The sequence below is a fragment of the Geospiza fortis genome, unplaced genomic scaffold (assembly GCF_000277835.1).
Source record: "Geospiza fortis unplaced genomic scaffold, GeoFor_1.0 scaffold98, whole genome shotgun sequence".
NCBI classification, from domain to species: domain Eukaryota; kingdom Metazoa; phylum Chordata; class Aves; order Passeriformes; family Thraupidae; genus Geospiza; species Geospiza fortis.
In genome coordinates, this window is record NW_005054306.1 from 4,662,600 (window position 1) to 4,682,161 (window position 19,562).

At 41.3% G+C, this 19,562-nt stretch overlaps 1 protein-coding gene across 1 annotated transcript in view; it reads right to left on the bottom strand.

Annotated features, from left to right (window-relative positions):
• Nucleotides 1-19,562, bottom strand: part of LAMA4 (laminin subunit alpha 4) — a 98,778-nt gene that overhangs the window by 53,264 nt on the left and 25,952 nt on the right. Inside the window, 4 exon segments of the mRNA XM_031066639.1 lie at nt 903-998; nt 4,922-5,136; nt 9,718-9,798; nt 13,894-14,018. Coding sequence (XP_030922499.1) covers nt 903-998; nt 4,922-5,136; nt 9,718-9,798; nt 13,894-14,018 — 517 coding nt within the window.

A 19,562-nucleotide genomic window follows, 5' to 3' on the forward strand; every position in this document is an offset into this window, starting at 1 on the left:
GGCTAGTATGGGGCCATGTTTTGGATTTGTGCTGAACACAGGGTTGATAATGTAGAGATGTTTTTGTTATTGCTGAGCAGAGTTTACACAGAGCCAAGACCCTTTCTGCGTTTTGTGCTGCCATGCTGGTGATGAGACTAGGGATGTGCTGGAAACTGGGAGGAGACACAGCCAGGACAGATGACCCTAGCTGAGCAAAGGGATACTCTAGACCGTGTGACATCATGCTCAGTAAATACAGTGGGGAGAAGAAGGAGGAAGGGGCTGTGGATTTAGAGTGATGGCATTTGTCTTCCCAAGTAAATATTATGGGTAGTGGGGTCCTGCTGTCCTGGAGATGGCTGGATGCCTGGCTGCCCATGGGAAGCAGTGAATGAATTAATTATTTTGCTTTGTTTGCAAAAGTGTGTATGGCTTGTGTGTGCACAAGTTTTCTGGCTTTTACCCTTCTGATTCTCTCCCTGTTCCTGCTGGAGAGACTGAGTGGCTGTGTTGTTGATGGAATTAAACCACAACTAGAAAACCCTAAATTATATGCAGGATGTCACAGGTAAAGTTGGGAGGACAGCTTTTAGGGCCAGAATATTATTTTTCAGACAGTGTGTCTCAAGGTCTACGGAAATGGCTTTGGTGATAACTTCCCTACTGCTCTGCAGTTTGGACCTGGACGTGTAGTCTGCATCACAGAGTTGGAAATATGCCTGTACTCAGACAAGTGTGTGAGAACATGCTGAAGTACTCAATCAGCAGGACATTGTGTATATTCACACACTAAAGTGCCCTTTGGGACCACTGTCAAAATCCTGAGCCCAATGAAGTACCAAGCTCTTATGTTACTATTTGTAAGCTTCTAAATATAAGAGCAACATTAATTATTGGTGTTTTTATGATAATGTTCTTACTGATGGTCGGGCAGTCTGTGTCAGTAGAAACTTCAGGACTGTCTGCAAGGCATTCTCCAGTCTGGCTGTCACACATTCTGCCTCCACAGTTACATGCTGGGGAAAAAGAAAGGATTTTTGAAAGAAGAATCTTCAAAATGTACAATCCCCCCTTCCAAGACTAGTGAAAATATTATACTTAGGATTGTGTGTGGGTATTCAAACCAATATGAAGAACTCTTTGGACTGATTTTCCTTTCAGTACTTGGAAAAGGTGTTTCTTGCACTGGTGAAATTTGAACAAATAGAATATGAGGTAGAAACACCTCTGTTTCCAGAGAAGAGTGAGAACACCTCTGCTGAAATTACTTGTTCAAAGCTTGGTCACGAGTCAGCGAGGCCAGAGTTGCCCAGAAGGGCCACTGTACATCAATGTCTAGAGAGGGTCACATTTAGGACATGTATTAAGAAAAGCGGGGCAACTAAAGTTAATTATTAGTTACAAATCTCTCCACAGCCCTGTGGAATTTATCAGCACTCTGTCAGGCTGTCACTAAAAAGGCTTTGCAGCTATCAGGGATTGATTGTGGACTCCAGTTACACTGTCAGCTTGAACATATCAAAAAGTAAATATCTCCCACCACTTACAATGAAGAATAAATGATGTTTTATATTTTTTCAAACTTGAGAAAGCAACATTTTTATTGCCAGCATAAGTGGCTTTTTAAAAAGCCCAATTTTTAATCTAACATCTCTAAACCTCTTTCAAGGTTTAATTGGCCTTTTAAAATATATTATCTTAAAATATTAAGATTAAAATATTCTTGGAACACTTCACTGCAATAACAAAAACTCAAGCAGAACATAAGAACAGCAGTAATCTATCTGGAATTTATTTTGGTCTTGTGATTTTTGGTTTCAGCAGAATCTCATATAACAAGATATTTTACTGCCTTTTTATTGCAGCCCATTAATTTTTATGTATGAATGCCCTTCTATTTACATTTCCCATTGCACGTTCAAGGATTTGTCAAGAGAAAATACGTAGAACAACTTCAAAGACAACATCATGCACTAACGTCAGAATAATTTTGTGTGAGTGGGCCAGTGTTAGTAAAACACTCTTAGTGTTTTTGCACTGTTTAGGTACAGTTTTTGTACTTATGTAAGAACAGAAATTGGTTATGAATTCTCTGATGCAGTCAGCATTTTGACCTTATCACAATCTGTGCCTTCCAGCTTTTGGATCTATGATTACTTTTAATTTGTTATTTCTTTTTTTTAAGAAGTGAAAGAAAAGTATCAGTTGAAAGTAGAGATTTCTCTTTACCTATATAATGGAAACTGGGCTATCTCCAGGTAGCAATATTAAACTTTAATATTTCTCAATTTCAAAGAGATTGGTGCTCAAGAAAATAAAATTGTGTCTTCTTATTTAAATGAATACCTGTGAGTCTGCTACACAAAATATTATAGCAAATTAATTCCAAAAGCAGTCTGGACCATTTTTCAACTACTTGTTTAAGAGGTACCACAATTTTAGTAAGAAATTATGACTTTCAATGATACCATAGTTTGCTGATGGGGAAAGCTTCTAAACTTACCTTTATTTCTGAGAGCCATTTGTGAAGAGCTATGAACTATGGCTAAAGGATATGTGGTTAAAAAAAAATTAAAAGCAGCTTAAAACTACCATTCACAGCTACCCAGGTTTTGTCTTCCACTTAAAAGGAAAAAAAAATTATTTTAGATTGATAGAGCTGCTTGTTAATTTAGTGGTCTTGCCTTTTTTTGTTTTATATACCCTTTGAGATGCTCTATCGAAATATGCAGACTGGCTTGATTCTTACAATAATTTTGTTTCTCTATTTTTAGTTTAAAGAAGATATTTGACTTATTTCAGAATCAATTCTAAGCAATAGTTCCTAATTTTCCCGCAAAGCCAAGTAAATGATAAGTTTTCCCTGTGAACTACACAAATAGTTTGAATATCGTGCATGTATTGATGCACTGCAATCTGCACAGCACTGTCAAGTACAGCACATCGTGGTGCTCAGCAGAAATGAAGATGAAATGAGAAGTGTGTAATTCTCTGAAACATCATACTGCAAAATCAGGATTTGCTAGAGTGAACTTCAAGATTAAATTAACTTCTGAAAGGAGAAAAGCTGTACCTCTCACAACACATTCAAGCACCCAAGCACTTTTTATTTTTAGCAAAGATGAAACGCTGCAAGGAAATCTGCTAATGAAGAGAATTACCACACTGATTTGAAGTCTATGTGAACAGCCTGTACAGAGAACTCCTGTGTACCTCCTTAAGGGTGCAAAGAGAAAAACTGTACTGAGGTGATAAAAGTTTGATTTGAGTTTCGAAACTGCACTTTCAGAGATGTCTTCCAAAATCACTTATTGCATAACCTGCTCAGACACTTGGAATGGCCTGTGACTCTCAGACTTCTGGCAAAGTTACTCTTAGGTCCTTAAAGCTTTCGGCCATGGGCAGGGCACGATGTGGGCTGTGGTTTGCAGAGGTGAAGTGCTGGGTGTGTTCGTCCTGCCTCATGGAATTCAGGACCCACACTTCCTGGAACAACTGCAGTTAATTCATCTCAGGCAGTGAAGTTTATAAACAGGAATTTTTTTTGTCACCTCAAAATCACAGACATGATGTATTTTATGAACATCTTGGCTACCTAAATCCAGGCAGAGGGTGAGTTTTGGGGCATGCTGTTCCCCACAGCTGATGTCTTCTTAGCTGGATGGGATACATGGCTTTGGCTTTTGGGATCACTGTGCATGAGCACCGTCTCTTCCTGTTCAGCATAAATGGAATTCAACCACATGACTTCGCAATATGAGTTGTATCCTGGAGATGCAAACTCAAATTCCAGCTGTCACTGGAATATAAAACCAGATAGGACCATCATGGCATCATATGGGGTCCCCTACAAGTGAAGATAGCAGCACAAAGGGCATGTGATTGCACAGCATCCTCACAGCCTCCATCCTGTGTGTCCCAAACCACTTTATAATAAGGAAGTAAAAAACAAAGTCCAATTACACAGTGAGTTGCAAGAAGGATCAAAAAAGACATTGCTAAGTCCCTGAGGCCTGTAGCTCTGTACACGGAGGCCCTGGAGCATTTCTGAGGTCCAAGCTGAGTGTGTGCTTCAACTGTCTTACTTTTGAGTCAGGCTGAGGTAGAAATACTTTGTCTCCCTTCTTTGTGTTCTGGTCCTTGAGGGACCCCTGCCAAAGAATTTGGGAGGGAGCCCCAAGGTCCTTGCTCTGAGCACTTGCATTTTGCCTTTAACAGTGACTGTTCCTAAGTGCTTTGAAAGAGGATGTAAACTTCCAGAGCCAAAGCAAGGATACAAGGTAGGAGGTGAAAACCCTGTTTGGATTGAACTCCATGTAAATTAGGACAATATTGGAGGAGACAAAACTTTGTGACCCCTCTGTGCAGGTATGTTTGGCTGAGGTACTCCGGGTAGCACTTGACCAGACCCTGAAAGTACCTTTTGTGTGAAAATACAGCAACCAGCAAGATTACACAGACTTGTAGGAAATGCAGAACATATCACCAATGTGGAAAATAGCAGAAAAGTGAGTGGGTATTGGGTCAGGACAGGAAGGATGATCCTGTTCCCAAAAAAAATACTTTCAAGTTTTTAAGCACCATCAGCCTGAGTGGTCATGGTGTGGACAAGCACAAAGGTGAGGACTTTGCCCAAAGAACTCTTAGAGAACCTTATTTAAAACAAGATTCAGGAGAACACAACAGTGCCTCCATTAAACCTGACCAGGCACTAGAGATGTTGGAATCTGGGATCTGAGACTTGGTCATGGGAGATGGAAAGAGATATTTCTCTGGCGCCTGGGATGATTCAACTGAACAGGCATCCAAATTATCCCATCACCTGCCTCCCAGAGCCCCAGGTATCTGACAACTGGTTCAGGCATCTCTGATTTCTGGGAGATCACCCACAGACTGTGCTGTGTTGCTCAGCTCTGCTGTGCCAGACTGCAGACAGTACCTGTGCAGTTTTTAGCCAGTCTGGCATCCCCGTAGTAGCCCGGAGCGCATCGTTCGCAGTTGAAGCCGCTGGTGTGGTGCAGGCAGTTGCGGCACTGGCCGGTCTCTTCATCACAGTCTTCAAAAATCAGATTTGGGTCTGAGTTGCCATTGCAGTCACATTTTTTACAAGTGCTTCCAATTAGCAAAGGGTTCCCATAGTAACCAGGGGCGCATCTGAAAGGAAGAGCAACACCGGCAATGACGAACAATGACATTCCTGTCTGTGACACCTTTTTTTCTCTGACCTTATTTGTGTTATCAGGAATTGATCATTGTCTGCAGCTTCTAATGGACAGAAAGCTAATTAGGAGCTTTACTCCTACAGAGGCTATTTTGTGTAATCTCAATCTGTACTGTTATATATTTTCCCCTTCTGGAACACCCCTGGTATCTCAAGCATACCAGTCTGCATTAATTTATTTTTTCTGTGTTCCTTTTGCAGTGAAATGATTTTCTCCCTATTGTTTTAAAATCTGTGACAGAATTACCTTGGCAGCAAGGCAGCTCTACAGTGTTTGTTTTGGTCTCTTTCAGCTCTGTATCTCACCAACTATATTGTGTTATATAGGAAACTGGGGTAAGAGGCCGCATTTCAGGATGCTGAAACTCAGAGGAAGCTCAGACTTTATTTCTATTATAAATATACATAAAAAGTACTGCCCAGGAAATGTTTATAGAAATACTTCTAAGGTGAGATATTGGGGTGGCTTCTGGTTTTGGAAAACAGCATAGGCCCTGAACCAGACTCTTTTTTCAGATCTGTTTGATGTTATCCTGTTGGATGAGGGTAAAAACCTGAGAGCCAGGGAAGATTCCTTTCTTGGTCTGCAGAGGGAGAGAGGGAGGTGGGTACCAGGCACACCAGTGAAAGCCTGAAATAGGTCCAAATTTCTTATCATGTCTTGTTATGTTTGGGAAGCATTTCAGTTGAGAAATTTCTACATCTTAAAATGAGAGGCATGTCAATATTATGGTAGTTTTTCAGAGTATAGACGCACCAGCGATATAACACTCCTGGATGATCACTGGCTCTAAGCAAAGAGGTAGTGACAGATTTGGTTATTTGGAAATTAAATAGTTTCAGTTAAAGATGTTTCTGCCGATATCAGGGAATGTGCTTAATCCTACAAGCAAGGGGAACTTTTGCAAAACAACCATTGACACAAGGGGAACTAGTAGTGGGGTGGGCATGGAGTGCTAATGCCCATGATGCAGAAGCCTGGAGTTCAGAGATCAGGGACTTATACTCCAAAACTGGAAATGAAGAATTCCTGACAGGAGGGGAATAACTGGCTGGTGTAACAATTGCTGGCTGAAGGAACTGGAGGATTGAATAGCTGCTGCAATGATTTAGGTAAGAAGCATTTATTGTAGCTCATTCTGTTTTATCACCATGTTGTCCTTGTCTCCCATCCAAAGTCCTGTTTAAGATGCTATTTTTTCTGTCTGCTGTTGGTAGGCAGGGAGGATGAGCACTTGAGGCAGGTCAGATTAGTTTTCCCAGATTCTGGCTGGGTACCTAAATCAAGGTCAGTTGTCTTCTAAAATCTGAACAAAGTCAAATTCAGGTTCTGCCATGTCTGAACCCTGAAAATATGTCAGATGTGATAAAAGCTTCGAGTTTTGATCTATTCCTATATTTTCTCTTGTTTGGTTTTTTTTTTTTTTGATAAAGAGAGTAATTTCCTCAACACTGCTTTGTTCATGTTCCAGTCCTGAATCCTCACAGTAGAAACACATAAAATTAAAAGCATCTTAATAGAAACCATTTGGCTGCCTCAAACACTGCTTTTGTCAATGACAAAGGCTCTTTCTGTCTCTTTGCAGCACTGCCAGAATCTTTGGTGCAGATTTTATCATTTGGGTGACCCAGATGTAAAGAATTAAAGTGTGGCCGGGAGTTCTGTTCACCCCCTGAAGAACTGTGAGTGCAACACTGAGTGCAGAGTGTCATTTATGATTATGATTTGGTTGAATCATTCCCCATTCCCATGGGAGTTAGAGCAGGCAGTGATGGGTAAAGTTACTAGTCAGTCATGCTGGAAGTCTTGCTACAATTGTCTTAAATTTCAGTTTTTTGTTTTTCTGTAGTCTGGTATTTTCCAAATGATCATCTGTCTAATGTGGCCACCAGCTTCATTCACAGAGGTCACTGAGTAGGGCTGGGGTCACACCAGCCTTTTGCTCCCTGCTGCCCACATCTACCAACAACAGTGTGCTATCCCCACCAGCCCTGCCATGTCTCTCCTGTCCTCATCAGGACAAGGCCATTTCCCCCTTTCTTTTCCAAAATAAACTGTTCAGCTCATTTGCCAGGAACGTAGAGGACATTCCCCCATATCCCCACAGATACATTTTGCAAGTGCTGCTTTTTATGACCACCTGAGGCACCAGAACAGGTTTCCCAGAGAAGCTGTGAATGCCCCATTGCTGGAAGTGTTCAAGGCCAGGCTGGATAGAGCAAACTGGTCTAGTGGAAAGTGTCCCTGCCCATGGCAGGGGGTTAGAACCAGATGAATTTTAAGGTCCCTTCCAGCCTGAGCTCTTCTATGACTCACTTTCATTAGCCATAACTTCTCATCTGGAGCAGCTGTTTAAAGCAAAAAGAAACTTTCAGAGCTGAAAATAAATGTGTTACCTTCACTGTCCCCTTTGCCACTCAGTACATCTCATAGTACTGAGGCATTTAACCTTTTTTGAATTGTGGGTAGGATGTGAGAAGAGCAGAGGCCACTGACTGGAAATGTTCTGCTCCATCTCTGCACTTTATGGCCTGAAAAATTTCAGAGGCCTGGAGTAAATGTCTTTTCTTAGATTGTATCAATAAATGACCCTTTTTTGCTAAAAAAGAATATTTCCTCTCCCATTATAAAACTGCAAAGTGGTCTTTGTTTCATTCTGCAGCCATAGCTGCTTCCTGTAATTATTAGTGAGTAAGAAATTAACTTCTTCTCTGGCAATGCCAAAAGAATCTTTTTCATCTATTTGCTTTGGATGGTAAATTGTAATTTGTTCATCTGTTCTTTTTAACATTTGTGCATTAACAAAACCTGCATGGCATCAGTTATCACCCTGATGCCTTACTGCTGAAGTCCAGGAGAAAAATGATTAATTCCTAAATTTCAATTTGGGAAGCTGGTTTACTCAGTTCCTAGCTAGGATGCCTGTGAGTTCACACCACCTTTTTCTGGCAGTGCCCAGCAGCAGTGTGTGCCAAGTAGGGACTTGCTCTTTAGCAAGTGGGCAGGGGCAAGCAGTGCATCATCCAGCTTTGAAACAGTTTTTGATATTTCTGATAAAAATGGGAGTAGGACCAGAGGCAAATCCTCTCTGTCACTGCTTGCACTTTACCCCAGCAACTAGCCAAGCTCTTAATACAGTGACCAGGACAGGCTGATTTCTTTCTGTAGCTTTTTTGACACAGCTTTGCCTTCCTTGAGATAGATGCACTGTGTCAGACTGGGGAGTAGCCCTTAGAAAACAAAGCTGATGTTATTTTCTGCTGTTTCTATGTTACTGCTACCAATTTCATAGGATTTGTATTGCTTGTAGTCTGGGTTGACATTTTAATAACCATTAAGGAACCCCAATGACCTTTTAATTGTCTGCATTATCCTTTGTGTATAAACCTGACATTTTGAAGGAACAAAAGAATACAGCCGTGAGCCTGTAAACAAGGGTGGGTGTTTTATTTTTGCGCCATCTGCTTTCACTGTTGTTGTCATGATGTTAGTGATGTGGAGGTAATTGACTGATGATTTTGCATCATCTGTAAGGATGATGTTCATTGTTCATCTTACCTTCTTCATTTTGATTTGTCTTTGCATCTTAAGCATCCCTTTTCTCCCTTCTCTGACAGTTACATTAAGCATCATTTGAATTCCAGGCTTGCCCATTATTGACAGATGACTAAAGACTTAAATACTTCAGGGGCTTTAAGGGAAAACAAAAGGAAATGTTCAGGAAGCCATTGTCTGAGCCATCCTATATCCTCAGTCTTTGTGCTAGAGCTGTTTTAATTTATTGGCTGCTCGAGGACAATTTCTGAATTATAATCAGGCCCTTGACATTCATTGAAACATCATCCATGTGTGTTCATAACAAGTAAGAGAGCCTCTTACAGCACATGAAGTTATATTTCTGCTGTATAGTTCAATTTATTTGTGTCCTTTGTTATTTAGGGAATATTTACTGGAAATTGTTTATGGACATAAGGGAAAGTTGAAAAGTAACACTGGTTACTGGTTACAATTGTTTGCTTGACTTTATTGAATCATGCCTGTGAAGTGCATTTAAAATGCAATGAAAAAAGCTGTATCTGCTTTAAGAATTTGACTCAATATTTGATTTTCTCCTTTGCTTTTGTAAATGTTATTTGGTGGAAACCTGCTACATATTTTACGGGGTGAATTGCAAGAGGCATTGATATGGTGGATATTTTTCACTTCAGCTGCTGTTTCTGATTTGTATTTTTTACTTTTAAATTGCATTCCTTTTAGGCAGATCACCACTTGAAAGTACACACAGCACAAGAGCTAGATCAAAATACATAATATGTAAATGTCTGTCTTATGCTGACACCTCCACAGCAAATTTAAGTGCTTTTTAATAGGAAATGAACAAGATCATTTAACAGACACAATTCTACCTAATGAAAACACGTGCATAAGATTTCTCCCGAGTATGGCAAGATTCTTTGAAAAAATTCTGGACTTCTGTATTGCTGACCAGCAAGTCATCCTATGAGTTTCTTACCTTTCACAGTTGGGTCCTGCATAGTTTTCCTTGCAGACACAACGCACATTTCCACTTTTTCTGTAACAGGAGACTGCAAAGCTGGAATTTCATCAGGATGAATAGTTAGAATACCAGGCAGTGACAGACACTTGGGAACGTTTCTTTGTTACAGTATGGACATTTGTCAATGTGAACTCTGGCTTTTGGTTGTTCATTGCTGAATGGGTGTTCAGCTCTCTAGGTAATATATATTATACCCCTTATTTAGGCTTTAAATTAGTTTAGGAAGCACTAATTAGTGTATAGAACTATGGAGGTATATAAATACAGATGAATAGGTATGAAAGGATCTGCAGTGCAGATCAGACACATCTGCAGGTTTTGATACACTTTAGACAAGGGACTTATCATAAATGTGTATGTCATGTGAACCCAATTGTTTCCTGTCTATTATCCCAAGGGGTAAAATATTGTTTGTGGAAGACACTGCACTGAGCACTTCAAGAACTGAGATTTTGGAACGGGGGCAGCAGTTTCCTGTGCAGATCCTACAGTTTTTCTCAAATTCCAATCTGGAAGTTCCTAGTGATGAAGGCTGACTTCAGTAATGCTGTCGTCATGCAGAGTAACTGAGTTTACAGTAACCAGGGCTGCTCTACCATCTTTCCCAGAAGGTTGGAAAGAGTCTGCAGCCTCTTCTGAGACCATCATGCCAAGGAGAGATGCTGACTGCAGTAATGGCTCGGGCTGTAATTTCTACTGCTGTGATTCTAAATGAATTACTTTGTTTTCTTATGTTTTTTTGGATTTAACAAATATTCAAATAAATATGAGACCCAAGAAACAGCAGTAGCCAGATGTGAAAAGTGCAAATTTTATGTGTATTTCAAAGACGGTGATGGACATGGCTTAAATACATTTACAGGAAAAAAGAGATACAGTCCTAAGATGTTTCTAGTTAGTTTGCAATATGTGTGAATAAATTTCTGCCAGCACTAGAATGCAATCAGAGTAGTGAGTGGCAGCAGTTTCCAGCTGCAGGCCCATGGTTGCTAAAACACAGCTCCTCAGTCATATGGTGCTGGGCAGCTGTGGCTGGGTTGCATCCATTTCACACAGGACAAGAGACTCAGAGCGGTGGGAAAGTGCATGATCCATGCACTGCTTGTTCCAGGAACAAACAGCATTGAAAGCTGATGAGAATTCCCGCATATTTTCAGTTCCTGCCAGTGTTTCTCAACTGGTTGAACAACCAGAGGCAAAAAATCTGTCTGGATCTTTGCTGTCTCAAAATATTTGGTGTAACCAGAAAGAACATAAAGTGAAATTCTTCTCACAGAATTTACAAATTAACTGCTGTGTGGCTTTTACAAGAACGTGTTGAGAGAGTCACAATAGTTTGGCAGGCTTCCTCTCCTTTAACCAAGTCTAATTCCTTCACGTAGTTGCAAAAACCACATTGTGGATCTAAGTTATGAAGTAGGACTGAAATCTTCCTCAAGTTTTATACTTTTTGTGAACTTTTAGGGGGAAAAAAGGCTTTATAATTCTCTTGCGTTTGAAAAGAAGTAACATCTGCTGGACTGTGAAACAACCTCCATCCTCCTTTTTTTGTTCCAAGGAGATGACATTACACTTCATGTGTAATGTCCAAAAGTTACTCCAAAAGTTCCCAGGATAGAAGATATGAAGACAGCCTGGTCAGAAAATCTAGCGACACTGCTGAATTCCTGGAAAAAATACCTATCTGGTGAATCTGTCAGTTTACAGATTAGGTATTCTATTTCCAAAGTAAAACAGGGTAAAAAACAACATCCTTTGGATGTTTTTTAAGCCATTTAATGCTTCTCTCCTTCTGGTAGAGTTATTGTTTTGTCTTATTCTTTATATGTAGTAGGATTAATGAAGGAAAATTGAAAAAAAATCCAACTAATAAAGAACATTTTTTCTTTGAATTTAGTTAAGCTTTGGTAAAGCTTAATGTTGCTCAATTTTTTTTTTTGCCTGTTCCAGCCCCAGCTGAAGACTATTTCTGTGGTCAGGTCTGTCTCATGCAAGAAGCTGAACAGGCAATTTCTGCGCATTATTTAAATAGGGGTATGAGGCAACTTGGGATGGGGCGTTCCTTTAATTACTACCTTCAGGACTTTTCTGAGGGAAAACCAAGGAAGCAAAGTGGATTTTTACTGACGTAGTTTCAAAGGGGAGACAATTCATGGAACATAGAATATTCTGAGATGAAGGGACCCTTGAGGCTCATCAAGTCCAAGCCATGTATTGATGCTAATATTGAGGCATCTGCATTCAGGTTTCTTGCAACATTTGTTCTCCCTTCCCAACCCCATGCTGCTGAGTTTTGGGTTTGGGGTTTCCTTCTCCCTAGTGGTCTGGAACAGCAGGGGCATATTGTCCCTAGCTAAGGAGCATGTTGAAACTGGGAATGCTCCTTGGCCTCTGCTGCCATCTCCCACAGCACTGGCAGAGAAAGGCTGTAGCCATAGTCCCTGCTGGCCCCACTGCCCTGAGCCCTGCTCAGTGGCCGGGTGGACCATCCAGCTCCCTGCTCTCAGGGAGCACCTCTGCAGAGCCTTTGGGCTGCAGCATGGGGCAGGGTCTGGGTGAATGCAGACCCAGTCACCCTGCGTCAAATCGAGCTGTAGGGAGCACAGACCAGACCTTGCCTCGCTAACCTTGCTTGGTAGAGCCTGAGGCTCATGTGGAAGTACCTCAGGCATGTGCAGCCCAGGTTGTGGCTCAGAGAACAGCTTCTTACACCAAAGTGGCTGCTCTGTGCCCAACAGGTTACAAAAGCCACTTCGCCAAGAAAAAAACACTGCTCCTGACTGTTGTATTTCTAATTTTTCAGGCATTACAGCTGCTACTGAAACTGGAAGGAATAGTTTGCTTCGTCTGTGAGCTTGTTCACTCCTAAGCCTTTCTACATGTGAGCAAAGCCAGGTTCTTCCACTGTCTCTGGAGCATTTTCTCTGTAATCCAGGCAAAGCTGAAGTTTTTCAACAAACACTGGCTCACTGCAAAAGCCAAGAAGGGATCTGAGGGAATTTGGCCAGAGTGATTTTGTTCCTTTGCCAGTTTGAGCCCTGAGAAGCTGAGCAAAATGGAGCTCATCCCACATTAAGGTTGTGTGAGTAATCCTATAGCAACAGCAAACAAATACCGTAAGGATGAAATTCCGTTTGCTGTGACGTCCTGCCGAAAGCAGGATGGAAAACAACACAAGAGGAATAGCTAGCTCCCTGAAAACCAGCATCAGCCTCTTGGCAACTATTTACTAGCATCTCCCTGTGGTGGGATTCACATAGATACCTCTCTCCCAGAGCATGAGTCTGGGCAAGAGGAAGCTGATAATTTCTTTCAGCTGCATTACTGACATGCCACTAATTGTTTCTAATGGCTGGTTTTGGCTTGTAGTCTTCTTTTTCTTTCCTTTCCCTTTCCTTTCCTTTCCTTTCCTTTCCTTTCCTTTCCTTTCCTTTCCTTTCCTTTCCTTTCCTTTCCTTTCCTTTCCTTTCCTTTCCTTTCCTTTCCTTTCCTTTCCTTTTTTTTCTGAAGACACAAAGCACACAACATCTGGAGTTCTTTGACTTGGTTTTGGTTTTCTGTCAGGCTTCAGAGTTTCTTACCCAAAAGTAGCTGGGCATCAGTTGAAGGGGTACTGTAACTGTCACAGGATGTTTCAGCACTTTGAACTGTTACTGTGCTAACCAGATCCAGCTGCTGTAGACTCTGGGGACTGCAAACTCAGGCTTTTTTTTTGTTTGGTTTTACCCTTCAGGTGACATGGATTGAACTTTCTGTCTGCTTTTTTTTTTTTCTGTCTCAACCACATAAATCTCAGATGCCACCTTTCTTGAGAATTGTTCTTTAAGGGATTTTAAAAAGCAACCACACAACTGAATAATCTCTTCTACATAAAAGGGTGAACTTGAACTTTCTCATTCTCCTCCCTCTTGGTAAGAATTGGTATGAGCATTTAAAGATATTTTACACCTTCTAAATGAAATGCTGTTTCCTGTGGTTGTAAACATGAGCAGCTGTTAGTCCTCTTATTTACCCCTGTGTTTGCTAAGGGCAGCAGCCTTTGTCTCCTGCATTCAGGAAGGGATGCTGGCCCCACCTTGGAAAGGGCTAAATGCAAGCCAAATGGAAGAGAAGCAAAGAGTCTTTACATACTTGGCAAGTGCTGGCAGGGGGCAGGGGCAGGGCTGGCAGAAGGTGGGCACTCCCCTGACAGCGTCGCCAATGAAGCCATCGGGACACTGCTCGCAGTGCTGTCCTGTTGTGTTCCTCTGGCAGTCCTGCAGTGCAAGGAGACAGAATGGTGAAAGTTAAATGGAGGTGCTGCCTAATTCAGGAAAAGATCACTTAGCTAAGACCTGGCCAAGTGGAAGAGTGGCTGATGCCACACCTTGACCTTGCAAGGTATCGACAGATTTGGGCAAGCAAGTTAACACAACTGCAAATAAAAGTACTATAAGTGATTACAGTGACCAGCAGCAAGGGTTGACAAGGTGCTGTACAGGACAAAACAGACATATGAGGCTGGAAGGTGCTGGAGCAGAAGTGTCAGAGCTACTCAGGTGTAGCTGCCAACCCTGTTTTGAACTGCATGTGCCAAAAGGGAAAAATCCCCTTTAATGACTCCAAAACTAAAGAAAAGGTATCTGCTGGTAAATATTGTCAACAACTCTAGCCAAGACACAGGCTTCAGCAAGACTGCTTCTGGAAAAGAGCATAGGGAGCTGTCTCACCAAGCTACTTTAGAAGAGTAGGAAGGATACAGAGAGGGTTTCCATTCTTGCCACTGTGCAAGGAGTTTTGTAGTGTCCCTGAATAAGAACTCTCCCATGACAGCAATTTGTATGGACACAGTACAGATGTGAGCAGCTATGCCAGGCTTGAGACAGCAAGGAAATAGATCCATGGCAGACATATGTGGAGAACTACTCTATCAGTGCATATTTGCTATAGGTTTGGGCTAGCTTCCTTGATTCTTTCCTCTTCTGAGCTAATACCATGGATCGTGGAAACTGCATACTGACAAATTGGATTCCCATCCGTGAGAAGATGACAATGTCTATAATAAAGAAAAAGACCTCTGAGTATATGAATAAGCATCAACTGATTCAGGAATTCCTGTTTCACTATCTGCTGAATAATGGTGCAATTAAGCAAGGGGAATCAGAGGATATAATCTATGATGACTTCCACAAAAAATCAACTAAGTTGACAGGATACTTGAAAAAAGTTTTTTTTTTTTTGCAAAAGGAAAGCTGACAGAGGGTAGGAAATTAGGGTAGGATATAACAGTAACTTTTCAGTGTGGGAAGAGTCACTGTTCAGATCACCACCTAAGCCTTGGTGCTGATATGAGTTTTGTTCAGTATTCACCAGTGTCTTACAGAGACAGAAAATGTAGGGCTGCTCAGCTGGGACAGAAAGGCAGGAGGGTGTGCTTGTGTTATGTATAATTCAAACGTTTGTAAATAAGTTTGAATGCAATACAATAGTTCACCCAAATTCTGCAATACAAGAACTGAGGGGCACTGACTATAAAATGTGCTTCCCTACCCAGAACATAGACTGCTGCTACTTTTTGCCAGGAGGTGAGAGTACTTGCAGAGACAAAAAGGGATTCCTTAGACAAATTAAGGGGCAGCAGGTTTATAAACGGGTATTTTAAGAACTCAAGAGGTATGTACCTTGTGACACACTCTAATACAGCAGTTGTGGCTGATGGTGGAGTATGAAACTGAGACTTCAGAAATGGGAACCAGTCTAGGCTCTCTCCTAGCCTGGACCTCCATTGCCTCTGCTGGAGATCATACATGGCCTGCAGAAAAATCCAGTGGGGCCCTGCATGGGACCTCTTGTGCTACCTGCCCCAGGAGCTGGGAACTGATAGGGAAGATGTGTGTGGGGGGCGGGGTTAGGATGGCTGGAATATCTTCAACAGCCCTGAGGTGGGGTGAGGGAGCTCAGCCAACCAACTGTTCACCTGCAGCAGCCCCTGCAGATTTGACACTCACTTTCTTCTCCAAACATGGTGTGTTCTTTGGAGAAAGAGTATGAGAAGAGAGGAATGTGATTAGGGAAGACACTTAATGAAAATAAATAGTCAAGCTTCACTTGCCCAGGCATTCCTAAATTAGTTTTGTACCCTCATGCTGTGACTTTGATTTAGTGGCAGAATTTTGTACTGGTGACATTGATGTTTTTGGTTTTGCTTGTGAAAACACATCTGGTTTTTTTTTTTTACCCTTATATATACCTTTTTTTTTACCCTTATATTTTTTTACCCTTTTTTTTTACCCTCAAATATTCCTTATTTGAATTCCATAAAGGATCCCCAATTAGGACTCATTATTTATGGGATCAGATCCATTTTGATTCTAGAAGACTTTGCTTGTCTTGCTTCCAGCATACTTTATAGTCTTAGAGAACCCATTGCCCAGAAATTATTCTTTGTGCGAGGCTGTCATTTGGCCAGACAACTCTACAGCAAGTAGAATGTGACAAGAAAAAGGGAAAAAAGTAAATTTTTAATCCACAGATCTTTAACTAGATTAGCCATTAGTAGTTTTAGAGCTAAAGGTGGTTTTACTTAGTCATATTTGCTGTAAGGAATAAAATATTTATTATATGGAAAACTAGAAGGTTATTTTAATTAAGAGCCTCTAAAATGAGAGAACACTAGGAGAAAGTTTCAATAGGAGGAAGGGGAGGAGGAGGAAAGAAGTGCACTAACCATGGGGCATGGGGTGAGAGCCAGAAGGCTAATACAGTTTTAAAGATATTTTTCGTTTGTCATTATCCAATGAAAAAATGATGTTAGTGTACCACCAGGGAGACAGGAGAGTGTGGGCACTGAGCACTTGAAGTGCTTGAGCCACTCTGTGTCTGAAGCACTGGCAGAGGCCTTGGGTGTTTGGTTGTAGCCTGCACTGTGTTTGATCAATTCACTTCACCTTGTTTGTCCTCAGCTCACAACACATGGGTATTAACAGAGTAAATCTGCTACTGCTTTCCAAGGCTCAAATACAACTGCAATGAACAGAGCAGGACAGCAAATGTTGCTCCTCAAATCTGCACTTTTGTATCTAAACTGAAGGAAAGTTAAAAAGGGGTGTCTTACCACAGATACCCCATTATCTGAGTGTGCATTTGTGGTTTTTCTCTGGTTAGTGATTATGTAAAAATGACTTTATCTTATTTAGCAAGACAGATCTTCTGTGTGCCATATTTTTACAATGATAGAAAAGGTGTCTTTATATTTTATGTTCCATTATTTTGCATCTATAACTAAACCGCTGAGTCCATTAAGCCCAAGAGACCTATCTGAAGGCAGGAGAACACCCTCCCTGCAGCTCATGGGTGATTCTCAGCACTGGGTGACGCTGGTGTGCTAGTTTGAGAAAAGTGTTTTGTTTCTCCGTGGATCATTTTGAGTGGATCATCAGTAGCAGCCTGGCTTCTAAAGGCTTCTAGATGAGTCTACAGCATGAAATCACTCATCCTTCAGTACACCAGGAGCTTGTCTGATGACAGAGTAGATGGATTGTATTTGCCTGTGTAAGAAAATGTCTTAGCTGGCCCTACTACTCCTCTCTGGCACTCTCACTGAATGCCAGCCATCAGTGTGAGCATTTTACCTGGCTCTTACTGTAACTAGTAGTGCACACATGAAAAGAACATGAAATGGGGCTATGAGCGGGTGTGGGGGTGTGTGGGGTTACTTGGAAATGATTGTCAGCACTGAGCCCCTAGACCCATTTGATTGGAAGTAAAGCTGGAACTACCACAGAACACTTCATGTGATGCAGTTCTTCTCAGTACACACATTTGTGCAGGAATAATAATGAAAAGTTTGTTGTTTCTCTTCAGGCAATAGTGCTAGGACAAGTTTCCCAGCGCAAGACAAGCATGCTTGTGTAAATTAATATAACTGAAAAACTGAGGCATGAATCTGCCCCAACTTCACTTAGGAACCTGAACTTGCTAGAAAAGAGTTCATTCTGATGGTCTTCAAAGGCACCAGCTTCATTAAATTTGCCATTTATGCAATTTTAGGGAAATCACTTCATCTGAGGGATAACAAAGTGCAATTTGGGCAGTCTGTATCTTCTCCATAGGAAATAGGTAGCAGATTGGTTTTCTGTGTACCTCTTAAATTTGAAGAAAGACAAGACCTGCCACAGAGTGGTGCAGAGCACCTGTTGGACCCCTAATGCTGGATGGCATGGAGACACTCCAGGGGCAATCAAAAGTTAATACTCAGCCCTGCCTCTCGTAAGTTAGTACAACAACCCCACCCACCTCTCCAAAACCACAAATAAAATCCCCCAAAATAACAGGGTCTTAAATATTGTCTGTGAAATCTGGAAAGGTCCTCCAACTTTGACAATCTTACTACTTTGGAGATGAAAACAGTTATTGCTGCAATGTATTAGGAATTGTCTGTTTGTTTACCTTTTCCCTCCCTTATTACTTGTCCTTCTGAGAGATGGTCTTTTACCAACTGTTAATGCAGGAGATTGCACAAGGATAAATAAATTATATAGGTAAAAAGATGCAGGTGGCTTACATGGCTGTGCAGTCTGTATTTGGAGGTAGATTTAGACTTCCCCTCATATATGCTCTCACATCTGAGATTACAGAACTGCATAGCATGGTCCCTGCCAGCACACCAGAATTTGTTGCTATTCCAAAATAATAGTAATAAAACCAGAGTGCATCATAATGACTTGAAAGCCAAGAGTTGTACATGTTTTATATTTTTCATCTCTGAGGTTTAGGGTTTCAAGCTTTCTCTCTCCAGCCATTGTGGGTTAGATGCAGTATTAGTTTTCAGAATTTCATATGGAAGAAGGAGATGAGGCACTTAAAGTAAACACAAAGTATTGTGCAATTTTTCACTAAAGAAACCTGTCTAAGTAAAAAAAAAAGAAAAAAGAAATAGCTACATAACTAATTTCCTGATGTGGTTTGGGTCAAAATACCCCCTCTATGTCAAAATTTTGATTTATAGACCTTGTCCTGTATTAGTGAAGTGGGAGCTGATGCCTTGCCAAAGGCACCTGGCCCAGTACTTTCTCAGCCCATCACTTGGTGTAGCTAACTGTGACAAATGTGGCTGAGAACGTGGGAGAGCAGCAGCAGCCCCTCCTTGCAGTCCTGGCCTGATTTCCTTCATGGAACTGGCTGTGCAGGAGAGGAAACAAAATTCTCACACACTGGGGATCACTCTTGCATGTTTTCAACAGTGAACTGGGTAGGATAACAAATACTAACTTTAAACATAGCTAAGAGGGAGGAAGATATCTATACCTGAGAAAATATGTTGACTAAACACTAATGTTTTTGACAATCACTGCATACCAACACTGCATTCTGGTCAGATTTTCAAACGTATGTCACCAATGCTGTATAGATATCTGCAGCCCATCTTTGCAGAGAAGCAGTGAGCTATAAGCAGCAAGGCTCTATGTGAAGGCAGAAGTACCTAACGAGCTGGGGAGCTTTGCTGGCTCCCTACTGCTTTTTGCTCATTCTTGATGGATGGTTGTAGATCCACTGGCAGCTCTCCAGACCAGCCTTGGCAACCATGTGGAACATATTATCCTCTTGGGCAGAACTGCCAAATCTGTTCCAACCTTTCCACTCAGCTGTAAACCCAAATGCTTAAACACAAATCACTTACATGACAATATGCTCTATTGTAAAAAATTCCATAAAAGGCTGGAAAGGATACCGGTGGATTTATCCTCTCCACTGTTAGGATAATTTGGTCTTTCTTGTTCCAAAATGGTCACATTTATGTGTTTATTTATTTATTTCCTTAT